Source organism: Ovis canadensis, chromosome 5 (assembly GCF_042477335.2).
Source record: "Ovis canadensis isolate MfBH-ARS-UI-01 breed Bighorn chromosome 5, ARS-UI_OviCan_v2, whole genome shotgun sequence".
In the NCBI taxonomy this organism is placed as follows: domain Eukaryota; kingdom Metazoa; phylum Chordata; class Mammalia; order Artiodactyla; family Bovidae; genus Ovis; species Ovis canadensis.
In genome coordinates, this window is record NC_091249.1 from 20,142,393 (window position 1) to 20,155,589 (window position 13,197).

The 13,197-nt window shown below is 50.2% G+C and overlaps 1 protein-coding gene across 1 annotated transcript; it reads right to left on the reverse strand.

Moving 5' to 3' along the window:
• Nucleotides 1–2,103: 2,103 nt before the first annotated feature.
• Nucleotides 2,104–12,604, reverse strand: PGLS (6-phosphogluconolactonase). Its single transcript, XM_069590657.1, has 5 exons — nt 9,684–12,604; nt 5,583–5,690; nt 5,026–5,127; nt 4,598–4,738; nt 2,104–2,461 (listed from the first exon to the last, which is right to left on the reverse strand). Exons 1-5 carry the CDS (start codon nt 9,969–9,971, stop codon nt 2,324–2,326), a joined length of 777 nt encoding a protein of 258 aa, XP_069446758.1. The 5' UTR covers nt 9,972–12,604; the 3' UTR covers nt 2,104–2,323.
• Nucleotides 12,605–13,197: the final 593 nt, after the last annotated feature.

Here is a 13,197-nt window from a genome sequence, read left to right on the forward strand (position 1 = left end):
AATCGGTCCCACTTCCTCACTCTCACATCTGAGTGATCAACCCAGACAAGATGTTAAAAGGAACTTCACTTTCTGTGGTTTCGGATTTGAGGTTTCAGTTCCCACAGCCCTCGCCCACTCTGCTTGCCCTCGTTCCTGGAGCCAGGTGGGCCATAAGCACTCTGGTGAAATGCTGTAGCCCTGAGGCAAAGCAGCAGTGCCTCGGCGCACTCAAGGTTCTGAGCAGGCCTGCAGCAGTCACCCTGGCCCTGGGTTTGCAGCGGGAGTTCGGCCAAGCGAGTGTAGAGAGGGTTGAACTGTGTCCCCCCAAAGGATGATGTCTACAGGCCACTATCAAGAAACCAGAAAGCAAGCGTGAGCCAGGATGTGGAGAAATTGGAATCCTCGTGTACTGTTGGCGGGAATATAAAAATGTTACAAGTGCTATGGAAAATAACACGGAGGGTCCTCCAAAAACTAAAAATAGAATTACCATGTGCATATGACCCAGCAATTCCACTTCTGGATGTCTGTTGAAAAGAATTGAGAGTAGGCTCTGGAAGAGATATCTGTCGACCCTTGTTCACAGCAGCATTATTCAGAATAGCAAAACACAGAAGTAACCCAAGTGTCTGCCGACTGATGAATAAATAACTAAAATGTGATATGACTGTATTTTAAAGAGGAAGGAAGGTCACACACACTACAACATGGATGAATCCTGAGGACACTATGCAGAGTGAAATAAGCCCATCACATTAATACAAATACTGTATGATTTTAATTATATGAAGCACTTAGAGTCAAAATCATAGAGGATAAGCAATAAGGTCCTACTGTATAGCACAGAGAACAACATTCAATATCCTATGATAAATCATGGATGGAAAAGAATACAGAAAATGTATATGTATGTGTGACTGAATAATGTACTGTACAGCAGAAATCAACACAACATTGTAAATCAACTATACTTCCCCCCTCCAAAAAATTCATAAAGACAGAAAACAGAATGGTGGTTGCCAGGGCTGGGGAGAGGAGAGAATAGAAAGTGAGCATTTAATAAGTATACAGTTTTAAAATAAATATATACACGTTTATACATATCTATTATTTTTATTTAATTATTTGGCTGCACTGGGTCTTAGTTGTGGCATGTGGGACCTAGTTCCCTGACTAGTGATTGAACCCGGGCCCCCCGCACTGGAGCAGAGTCTTAGCCACTTGATCACCAGGGAAGTTCCAAGTACAGAGTTTTAGACTTAGAAGATGAAAAGAGTTTCGGGGATGGATGGCAGTGACGGCTGCTTAAAAATGCAAACGTATTTGAAAACACTGAATTGTATAAACATGGTTAAGAGGGTAAATTTTATGTGTTATTTTAATACAGTTAAAAAAAATGTTAAGTCCATGTCCTAACCCTTGATAACTCCAGAATGCGATCTTATTTGGAATAAGCATTTTTCAGACATAATGAATTAAGGATCTTAAGACAAACTCTCAAGAATTTAGGACTTAGGGTGGTCTTATGCCCAAGGACAGGGGTCCTTCTCAGAAGAGGATGGGAGTGAGTTCCCTGGTGGCCCAGTGGTTAGGATTCTGGGCTTTCCCTGTTGGGGCCCAGATCCAATCCTTGGTCTGGGAACTGAGATCTCATAAACCTAGGAGCATGGCCAAAGAAAAAAACAAGACAAACCAAAAGAAAAAAAGAAAAGGACAAGTACGGAAAGACACACAGAGAGAAGGCCAGACACTGAGAGTCTGCCAGACAAGAGAGGCAGACACTGGAGTGAGGCATCACCAAGCCAGGAAAGGCCAAGAACTGCCAGCAGCAACCAGAATACACGAGAGAGACCTGGGACATCCTCGCCTGCAGAGCTTCTGGAAGGATCCAACCTTCCTGACACTGAGGTTTCAGGCTTCTGGCCTTGTGAACTGTGAGACAGCGACCTGCACTTATTTTAAGACACCTGATGTGTGGTACTTTGCTATGGCAGGCCCACGACACTCATGCCAGACGCCCACCCCTGCCCTCCACAGGCTGGGATGAATGTTACAAGTCAGGCGCGCCACCTAGAGACCCATGGTCCCACCACCCACCAAGGACCACGAGACAGTGGAAACTTCAAACAGATGCCCCTTTTAATGTCTGAGTCACCCAGAGCCACAGCCCACGCGCTAAGCCCCTGGGCGGGCCTGGTGGCTAGACCCTTCAGCTTCCAGCGGCACCACTCGGCTGCTCTAAAATGAAGCCTGGAGCGGGCTCGCAGTGGGGCCCAGCCCCAGAAGGTCCCAGGCCACTGGGGCTGCACACAGTCACAGCGGTAGCACCTCTCAGCACGGGTTACAACGTGGAATGCTTCTCGAAGGGCACGGTCAGGAGTCGGGCTGCTGCCTCGTCCAGAAACCAGCAGAGTTTCCCAGTGCTGGGCTGGACCAGTGCGGCAGGGAGCGGGTTCTCCTCCTTGTCCTCCAAAATGCGCTGTGTGGAGAGGGCAGGAGCGTGGGCCCCCCTCCCTGCACCCCAGCACCCCTCAGACCTCTCCAACCCTCAGAAGTTGGGATCACCCTTCCTAGATGTCCTGGCTTCAAGCAACCAGCAGAGATGGGGGTCTCTTCCTTTTTATCATCTGTGACTGTTTAACAGTGGGGTCAGCACACTTTTTTTTTTTTCTAACACATTTAAAAAAATATTTATTTGACTGCACCAGGTCTTAGCTACAGCACTGGGCATCTTTAATTGCGGCACACGGGATGTAGTTCCCTGACCATGGATCAAACTCACGCCCCCTGCATTGGGAGCATGGAGTCTTAGCCACTAGAGCACCAGGGAAGTCTCCAGAACACCTTTTCTGCCAAGACCAGAGAGTCACTATTTCAGCTCTGTAGATCACAGCCCAACTCTGTCACAACTACTCAGCTCTGCTGTTACAGGGCAAAAGTACCAGCAGAAGACCCGTCGCCAAGTGGGTATGGCCAGGTTCCAACAAATCTTTATTCGTGGACATTGAAATCTGAATTCTGTAACATTTTCACATACCAAAGAATATGCCTTCTCTTTTGCTTTTTCTCCCAACCGCTTAAAAAGGTCAAAAGCCTTCTTAGCTGTCAGGAGGATTTGGTCCCTCTAGGTGTGGTGGGCTGACCCCCTAATGTGATTTCATGATCAGCAGGCATGGGAAATAGTACTCTCTGCCAGCTGGGTCTGCGGCAAGCACTCTGAATCATTAACTTGTTCACTTCTGACCACAGCCCTGCAGGGTTGCCTCTGTTCTCACCCCTCTTTTTACAGTCAGGGAAGCTGAGGCTGAGGGCAGCCTCCTGTGAGTGGACTGTGAGTTGGAACTGCCGTAACTGACCCTCAGGAGGTCCATGGGGAGGAACCTTCCTAGTGCACCTTGCAGATGGGAAAGTTGAGGCTTGGTGGGGCGGTGGGGGGTTCAGTGACCATCTAAGGGCATGCTGGGTATCACTGGCAGGGCCACTGGGTCTGCTGGAGTCTACACCCTGAACCCTAACATTAGCCACCCTCATGGAGACATCTGGGCCCAACAGTTGGTGGAAGAATTGTTGCTTATTTATCTTTAAAAATATGTCTAGTTTCTTCCATAGTTGTTGGTCTTTTCAGTGATGGTAATTCAGGTATTTTTCTGTTTATTTTTATATCCACTTCATGATTTTTTTAAAATGTGGTTTGGTTTATTTGGGGCTGTGGTGGGTCTACCCTGCTGCGTGGGCTTTTTCTCTAGTTGTGGCGAGTGGGGGCTACTCTCTAGCTGTGGGACACCCACTTCCATTGCGGCGGCGTCTCTTGGTGTGGAGCGTGGGCTCTGGGGCACGTGGGCCTCAACAGTTGCAGTACGTGGGCTCAGGAGTTGCGGCTTGGGGGTTCTAGATCACAGGCTCAGCAGTCGTGGTGCCTGGGCTTAGCTGCCCCGTGGCATGTGGGATCTTCCTGGATCAGGGATCAAACCCCATGTCTCCTGCACTGGCAGGAGGATTCTTGCCAATATAAATTTATTAATGTATAAATTTATAAATTATAAATATATATAATATTTCTAGTTATATAAATATAAATTTATTAATTTTATACTTTCCTAATATATTATGTATAACTATACCTTTTTTCTTATTCCTACTACACACGATTTTCCTCCAGTTTCACCAGGGGTAGCTGTTATGCTACGGATCTATGTCTGTGTCATGGCTCTATGTTACGGATCTATTTACCATTAAGCTTTTAAGAATATGAGCCAATTCAGTGATTTCAATCTCACTTATTCCTTCCTCTGACTTTTCTTAGATTTATGTTATTTTCCTTTGTTCTCATTCTAAAGTGCTTGACCGGTTTATTTCAATTGTTTTCTAGTTAATAATGAAATATATATGCATACATATTAAGTGCTATGAATTTACCTCTGAGCCATCTTGGCCGTATCTTGTCAATTTCAATTCCCAATTCTTAACCCCTAACTAGGCTGTATCTGCAGTTTTCATCTCTCCTTCAACCCAAGAATTACCGAAATGCCTTGGGATGTGGTGCTTTCAGCACAGCAGTGTCTAGGATCGCATTTTCCGCCTACAACCTTCTAGGGAAGGGGGCCCTCACTGTTACCTTCAGAATAGCTGCCTTGCCTTCTCCTGTCGCCACAAAGATGACCGTTCGAGCTGCATTCAGCACGGGAAGAGTGAGGGTCACGCGCTGCGGAGGTGGTTTCGGGGAGTCACGGATGGGGGCCACAATTTTCTCCCGCTCCTGGAGGCAGGGAGGCCCAAGGTGGAAACAGAAAAACATCATCTGACTTCCTGAGTACTCACACAGGCCAGGCACCGTGCAGCCATCATTCCATCCCCCCCTGCTAATTCTGTGGTACTTGACTGAAGGCCCCTGTTTTGATGGGTGAACTGAGGCTCAGAAGGGTCAAGCCCCAGTGGGCACGCCTGTCAGCTGAGGCTGACTCATACCGTGCTGCAGGCACCTCCCAACCCCAGACGGCAGAGGCTGGGCTCAGCCGTGAGCAGGGCCTTCGTGGGTGTGCTCACCTGCAGGAGGGGGTGGTCTGGGAAGAGTGAGCAAGTGTGGCCATCAGGACCCACGCCCAGAATCAGCAGGTCAAAAACCGGGATGGAGTCCCCTTGGAAGGCCTGGGTGGGGAGAGAAGACAGTCCCAAGAAGTTGCGAGGGAAGAGCTCAGAGGACACAAAGAAACAGTTGTCAGAAAAACAAGTTGCTATACCACAGTAAGCAAGGTTCAGCCTTACCTGCAAAAAAAAAGGAACTCTATTAATCTATAAGGCTCCACACTTCACTGTCTCTCTCAATGGCCTGACAATCTGGGGATGCAGCTGTGCCCAAGACGTGAATACCCAGGCCTACTGCCAGGGTGTCAGAAGTGAGGCCGCCTTTGGGGGTTCCCCCAGAGCAGGGCTGTGGCCTCTCAGAGAGAGGGGGATTCTCAAAGGGGTCTGCCCAGCGGGAGACTGGGTCTACTGACCACCCCCAGGGAGACCACTCAGTGTCGCCAGCAGGCTTACTCCATCACTCTTGGAGAGCCCACTGGCTGGATGAGGCCTCCCTGCAGGAGCTCCAAGGGGCTCACCTGTCTCAGCTTCTTGGCGTAGTCCTCAGCCGCCGCCTCCACAGGCAACGCGGGGTTGATGGTGATCACCTGACTGTCGAAGATAGGGAGCTTGGAGAGCAGGTGGGTCTGCAGTGGACAGACGCACGGTGTCACCAACAGCAACATGCAGTCAGTGGGGCATGGGGCTTACACCAGGGACTACCTGGATCCTCCAGGTTAGGACACGACTGTCATTATACCCACCTCCTGTGTGAGTGAGGATCCCAGTGGCATTCCCCCAGAGGTCTTTCAAGTCCCTGGTGAGTGGAGGTCTCCTGGCCTGCACCTGTCTGGCCACACCAGGATCCTGTTTCTAAACACCCAGGGTCCTTTGGGCTTCAAGATAAAACCTAGCCCCTTTCAGCCCTCCAGGAGGTCCTGCTGACCTCCAGGCCTCAGCAGGTACACCAGCTCTTGATCTGCCTGGGAAACTCTTATACATCCCTCGAGCTGCCTCCTCCGAGCAGCTACCTCTGCCTGCACCTTCCCCAACTGCTCCTTGGGGGTGTGACATGTTAACTGTGGTAAGCACTGATTTCTTTTCTGGATTGCGCTATAGGGTGAGCATGCCCGGCCCATAGCAAGCACTGCAGCCTATGATTGGTGGATTTAATGCAGAAGTACCTGGAGTCAGGCATCCTGCAAGGCAGAAGGTTCCAGCCCTTTCCTGCAGAGAGGAGCCCCATGGTCTTTGATCTGCTCTGGGATGGATGCTGGCAACCCCCACCTCGGTGCCTCCTTTTGGGGATGGCCTAGCTCAGCCAAGTCAATGCCGGGCTGATCCACAAAGTAAAAGTAGGTAAACAACAAATATATAGTGTTTGGAGCAGAGGGGGAAGGCGGCAAGGACATGGGATAAGCCAGCCAGAGCTTATGGTGCTGACTCCCCACCAAATGCTGACCTGCGGAGTGCAGGCTCTGTGTTGAGCGTAACAGGGAGCCAAGGAGGGTGTGTGAGCTGGGAAGGAGCACGATCAGAAAGATCCATCGTGGGAAAGACCAGCTCTGCCCAAGGTCCCTATCTACACACACCCTTGGGGATCGTGCTGAGTGAAATCAGGGGGGAATACAGGTGCCTTATTTCTGTCACCTGAGTCCCCTTCATAGCTGCCCTCCCCCTAGAGGCTCAGAGCCATTTCCTCCTCCTCAGGCTAGACATCGGTTTGGCAGGTTTCCTAGAACTGGATTGGGTGGGTTCTCTCTAAACACTTTGCAGGTGCTGAGGAACCATCCCCAGGAAGGTGGGCCCCAGCTCTTCCTCCCAGCCTGGACAGCAGAAGGCCCATGGTACAGGGTGAGCCCAACTGCCCGGGGTCCATCCTCCAGGAGAGGAACACCTCTGCATCCCTGTACCATGCTGCTTAGTGACCCCGCCCCCATATTCACAGCCACCTGGAATCTCAGAATGTGGGCTTCCCTGGTGGCTCAGTGGTAAAGAATCCGCCTGCCAATGCAGGAGACACGGCTTTGATCTCTAATCTGGGGTAATCCCACGTGCCCCAGGGCAACTGAGCCTGTGCTTTAGAGCCTAGGAGCCACAACTACTGAAGCCCGAACTCGGCAACAAGAGAAGCCACCAAAATGAGAAGCCTGCACACTGTGACTAGAGTGGTCCCCGCTCGGCACAACTAGAGAAAAGCCCGTTGCAAAAGCTCTTGCAGCAACAGAGACCTAGCAGAGCCAAAAATAATTAATTAACTAATTAATTAAAAAAAAGAATGTGGCCTTATTTAGAAAGAGGGCCTTTGCAGTTGTCATTAGCGTAGATGAGGTCACAGGGCATTAGGATAGGCCCTAAATTCAAAGATTTGTGTCCTTAAAGAGGAGGACACAGAGAATCGGATGAACAAGTGACGTAGAAACAGAGGCAGAGATTGCAGTGATGTGGCCACAAGCCAAGAAACACCTGGAACCCCCAGAAGCTGCAAGAGGCAAGGAAGCCTCCTCTCTGAGAGCCTTTGGAGGGAGCACGGGACTGCTGACACCTTGATTTTGAACTTCTGGCCTCCAGAACTGTGAATCGATGCCTGTTGTTTTAAGCTACCCACTGGTTAGTACTTTGCTACCACAGCCCCAGGAAAATAATATGATTCCCTTCCGGGGCAAACTGGCAGGAGCAAGTCCTCGCCCCACGTAGGTTCCCACCACAGAGCACTTGCCTCTGCTGCGCCTTCTGCCCCAGCTCACCTGTGGCCAGCTCCTCGTATCTTCCTGGTCGCTGCCCAAATGTCACCTCCTCAGAGCGCCCCACTGCCCTGGCTGAAGGATGCTCTCCCTCCTCCCCTGGCACGTCTTATCATCTCACACTGTTTTTAAAAAATACTTATTTGGCTGGACTGGGTCTTAACTGCAGCACTTGGGATCTCTGATCTTCATTGTAGCATGCAGGATCTAAGTTCCCTGACCAGGGAGCAAACCCAGCCCCCCTGCACTGGGAGCGTGGAGTCTTAGCCACTGGACTACCGGTGCTCACACTATTATCTTCTGTCCAAACTGCATTACACGCGGCTATGAGCGGATTTCCACTCTTACTGCCCTGTGTGTTGGTGCCCCACCCCACTGTGAGCCCTACGAGGGAACTGTCCCTAGTGCTGGATACAAGGAAAAGGACAAGGACACACACACACACAAGCACACACACTGAATATCCTTGCAACTTTCTCTTTGACTATTTTGTTAGGATTCTGTTACTTGAGCAAGTATGGCTTTCCTAATTAAAAATCTTTCAGGGACTTCCCTGATGGTCCAGTGGTTAAGACTTCCTCCTCCAACGCAGGGGATATGGGTTCCGTCCCTGGTCAGGGAGCTAAGATCACACATGCCTTACCGCCAAAAAACCAAAACATAAAAGAGAAGCAGTACTGTAACAAATTCAATGAAGACTTTTTAAACGGTTTACATCCCCCCCCCAAAAAAAAGCTTTAAAAATAAAAAAAAAATTTATAAAGTCTTTCAAAGTCTGGCAAAGTAAAAAAGAAGCACGAGGTCACTTTTAAATTAAGCTCTAGGGGAAGACATGCAGGACAGCAGACTTGAGAGTGGCCCCTGCCCCTGAAATGTGTCCCGGGTGCTCTCTGGGGGGGTTCCGCCAGGCAGGTTCATAGCCCAGCTTCCTCCCTGGCCACTAGGTGACTCTCCTTGTCTGGCTTCAGTTTCTCCATCTATGAAATGCAGGTACTAACAGTCCCCGCCTCACAGGCGCTTGTGGGGTTTCATGAGATGATGTGAATAAAGCTATGGTAATCAGTAAACCTTCCTTATTACCAAACAAACAAAAAAACCCAGCTCAAGCTTCTTTGCGAAGAGAACTCAACACACCCAGGACCTGAGCAACCTGAGGCTTCTTGCCAAATCCATCCCTCCCACACTTCCCTGGGTGGGTTTTCCTTCTCCATCCACGGCAGGAAGAGTTGACTCAGATGCGGGGGGGTGGTGGGGTGGGGGGTGGTGGAGGGCAGCTCAGACCATAGCTTCTCCAGGCCTCAGTTTCCCTTCTTATAAAATGGGGGTGGGGACTTGCCCTGATTCTATAGGAGTCTGGGGCCCCAAGACAAAGATAACCAGCCACGGAGTTGTCAGCGCCACAAGCAGAGTGGAGATCAAAGAGAACTCTCCAGGTTAAAGAAGGGGAAACCGAGGCCCAGTTTCCACACCAGATCCCGCCTACCTGGCTCTTTCCTAACTCGGCCTCTGCACTTACTAGCCTGCAGCGCCTGCGCTTCTCGAAGTCCCTGGCATGGACCACTCCGTTTCGCCTCTATGCGTTTGCTCATGTCATGCCCTCTACCTGGCCACCTGAATCGCACACGACTTAGCGACAGAGCACACACAAAATGCATCACCGGTCCACCCGGGTGGCAGCGGAGGTGCACCTCCTGATGGAACCCCAGGGCACCCAGCAGACCATTCCCAGCTCCAGTCCAGGCAGAGGGCACGGTGCTACCCTGCATAACTCTCGTCGCCTGGTTCAGGCGGTGGGCGCGGCCTTTTCGAAATGACCCCCGGGGGCCTCCGTAGCCGGGTCCAGGCGATGAGCGCGGCCCTCTCGGCGTGACCCCCGGCGGCCCCCGTAGCTCTCACCCGGTAGAGGCCGTACGTGCTCTCGGCGTGCTCGAAGGGCACGAGGCGCTCGTCGCAGAAGCCCAGCGTCCAGCGCGCGAGGCTAGCGGGTCCAGCGGGGGCGGCGGCGGCGGGCAGCTCGCGGGCCAGCATGGAGACGAGGCTGCCGCCGGACAAGCCGAGCGTGAAGCGGGCGCCGGCATCCGCCAGGCAGCATGCTGCCTGCTGCACTACCAGTTGCGCCAGCGAGGCGCCCAGCTCCTGCGGGCTCGAGAAGACAGAGATGAGGCGGGGGGCCGGCGCGGCCATGGCGGTGGCGGCGGCAGGCAGGAGGACGCCCTCCCGGCGGCCACGAGTGCGCCTGCGTGAACGCCCGCCCCGTTACCCAGGTGCCTGTGGCACATGCGCAGACCCACGGATGACGTCCCAGAGGGGCCGGGCGGTGAGTCCGGACGCGCTCACGGGTTTTTTTTTGCCTGATCATGGAGCTTTTTCCTGGGCTGGAGCAGGCAGAGTAGGTGCAGCTGAGCTCTGCTTCCCGATATCAGGCCGGGGCTAGAGACCGGAGCTCAGAGCTTCGAGGCTCGCAATGAGGGGGCCCTGGGGTGGGGTTGGAGGGAGCCGATTTCTTGGAGGGCGGGGATTTTGGTGGACTTTGAAATTTCTGTATCTGTTGTTTCTCTTTAATTAAAGTATAATTATGTATTTTAAAGTATATACTTGATAAGGACGATTGTATTTGGTTTGTTCAGAGTCCTCTCAACGCACCTGAACTGTGGCACGGTGTAGGAACTGTGTTGAATTTCTCCTGTATGTTTCTGTGGAGATCTCCTCCCCCGTGGGTCTTGCCTGGAGAAGCTCCCAGACTGAGACTAGTGGGCCTTGGCTGATATGATAGAATGGTGGTGGTTTAGTCGCAGAAGCCCAGCGTCCAGCGCGCGAGGCCAGCGAGGTCGGCGGCAGAGGGCAGCTCGCGGGCCGGCATGGAGACAAGGCTGCCTGGCTCCTCTGTTCATGGGATTCTCCAGGCAAGAATACTGGAGTGGGTTGTTATTTTCTTCTCCAGGGGATTTTCCTGAGCCAGGAATCGAACCGGGTTCCCCTGCATTCCAGGCAGGCAGATTCTTTACCGACTGAGCCATGAGGGAAGCCCGATAAGATAGAATATTCAGGGAATAACATGAGCAGGGAGGATTGGAAGGGGCAGGAGGTCTGGTAGGTCAGGGCAGCTGGACCACCTCAGAACCTGAGAGTTTAGGATAGTGTAGTAAGTGCAGTGAGATTTGCATAGGCAGTGCATCTTTCAAAGAAGTAGCAAATTAAGAAAACAGTTCCATTTATAATAGCAGCAAAGAGAATAAAATACTTAATAATTTCAGCAAAAGAGGTGCAAGACTTATACGCTGAGAACTATAAAGCTTTGCCGAAGAGTAACTTAAAATGTGATCTTAATAAATGGAAAAAATCCTATATTCATGGATTGGAAAACTTCATATTGTTAAGATAGCACGTGTGCTTGTGTTCAGTTGTGTCTGACCCCGTGGACTGTAGCCCGCCAGGCTCCTCGGTCCATGGGATTTTCCAGGCAGGAATACTGGAGTGGGTTACCATTTCCTCCTCCAGGAAATCTTCCCAACCCAGGGATCAAAGCCGTGACTCCTGTGTCTTCTGCGTGGGCAGGCACTTTCTTTACCACTGAGCCACGTGGGAAAGCCATTAAGATAGCAACAATCCCCAAATTGGTCTATAGACACGATGTAATCCCTTTCAAAAAATTCTGAGAGCCTTTTCTGAGATATCAACAAACTGATCCTAAAATTCATGAGGAATTGTAGGGGGCCCCAAATAGCCAACCAGTCTTGAAGAACTAAATTGGAGGACTCACACTTCTTGATTTCAAACTTACTACAAAGCTATAGTAATCAAAGTGTGGTATTGACATACAGTAGACATATATCAATGGAATAGAACTGAGCTAGAACAACAAACCATATATTTGTGATCAGTGACTCTTCAACAAGGGTGCCAGAAGCATTCAGTTCGAAAAGAATAGTCTTTTCAACAACTGGTGCTGGGAAAATTAGACAGTCACATGCAAAAGAATGAAATTGAACCCTGTAGTAGGCAGAAAAATAGTCCCCCAACGGTGTCCACACCCTAGTTCCCTAAATCTGAATTTGTTAGGTTACTTGGCAGGGGGAAATGAAGACTGCAGATTGAATTAGGTTGCTAATCACCTGTCCTTAGAAGAGATTACATGAATGAGCACAATATCATCACAAGGGTCACGGAAAATGGGAGGAGGAGGAGGAGGAGCATGAAAAAGACCTGACCCACTGCTGATGGCTTTGAAGATGGAGGGAGAGGCCATGAGTCAAGGAATGTGGGCAGTTTCTAAATGCTGGAAGAGGCAAGGAAGTGGATTGTCTCAGAAACTCCAGAAGCAATGCAGCCCTGCCAAACCTTGATTGTAGCCAAGTAAGATCCAGTTCTGACTTCTCACGTTCAGAACTTTAAAATAACTGGCGTTAAGCCACCAAGTTTGCGGTGTTTGTCACCTCAGCACTAGAAAACTAATACAGATCCCCACCTCAAACCATATACAAAAGTTTAAAAGTCAGGGCTAAAATGAAAACATTCTTGGAAAACAGATGCATCAATCTTCATGAGCTTGGGTTAGAAAATGATTCCAAAAGCAAGAGCGGGGCTTCCGTGGCAGTCTAGCAGTTAAGACTCCATGCTCCCAGTGCAGGGGGCACAGGTTCAATCCCTGGTTGGAGAACTCAGTTCCCAAATGCTGCATAGTGTGGCCAGAAAAAAGAAAAACTGGGCTTCATCGAAATGAAAAATATTTATGTTTCAAAGGATACTACCAAAAGAGTGAAAAGACAATCCACAGGATGGGAGAAATTTGCAAACCATATCTTATAAGGGTTTAGTATACAGAATTATATTAAGAACTCTTCCAACTCTAAACAGACAACCCAGTTAAAAACTGGGCAAAGGATCTGAATGACATTTCTTTTCAAAGGAGGTATACAGATGGCTTCCCAGGTGGCTCAGTGGTAAAGAAACTGCTTAACAATGCAGGAGATGCAGGTTCGATCCCTGGGTTGGGAAGATCCCTCTGGAGAAGGAAATGGTAACCCACTCCAGTATTCTTGCTTGGAGAATTCCATGGATCCTGGTGGGCTACAGCCCATGGGGTGGCAAAGAGTCAAACAGGACTTAGCAACTAGACAACAACAAACACATGAAAAGATGTTCTGCTTATTAGCCCTCAAACAATGCAAATCAAAACTATAAGGAGATACCACTGGATACCCAACCAAAATGATCACAATAAAAAAGACAGAACTTCCCTGGCAGTCCAGTGGTTAAGACTCCAAGATTGCACTGCAGGGGGCGCAATTTCGGCCGTTTGTTGGGGAACGAAGATCCTGCATGCCTAGCAGTGTGGCCAAAGAAAGAAAAAGAAGTGCTGACAAGGATATGGGGAACTGGAACTCACACACTGCTGTTGGGGGGAATATAA

Coding starts and splice junctions, on each gene's coding strand:
- PGLS (XM_069590657.1), bottom strand. CDS start 9,971: ATGGCCGCGCCGGCCCCCCGCCTCATCTCTGTCTTCTCGAGCCCGCAG. Junction 5,691..9,683: donor GCACGTACGGCCTCTACCGG/GTGAGAGCTACG, acceptor TGTCCACTGCAG/ACCCACCTGCTCTCCAAGCT. Junction 4,739..5,025: donor CAGACCACCCCCTCCTGCAG/GTGAGCACACCC, acceptor CCCTGCCTCCAG/GAGCGGGAGAAAATTGTGGC.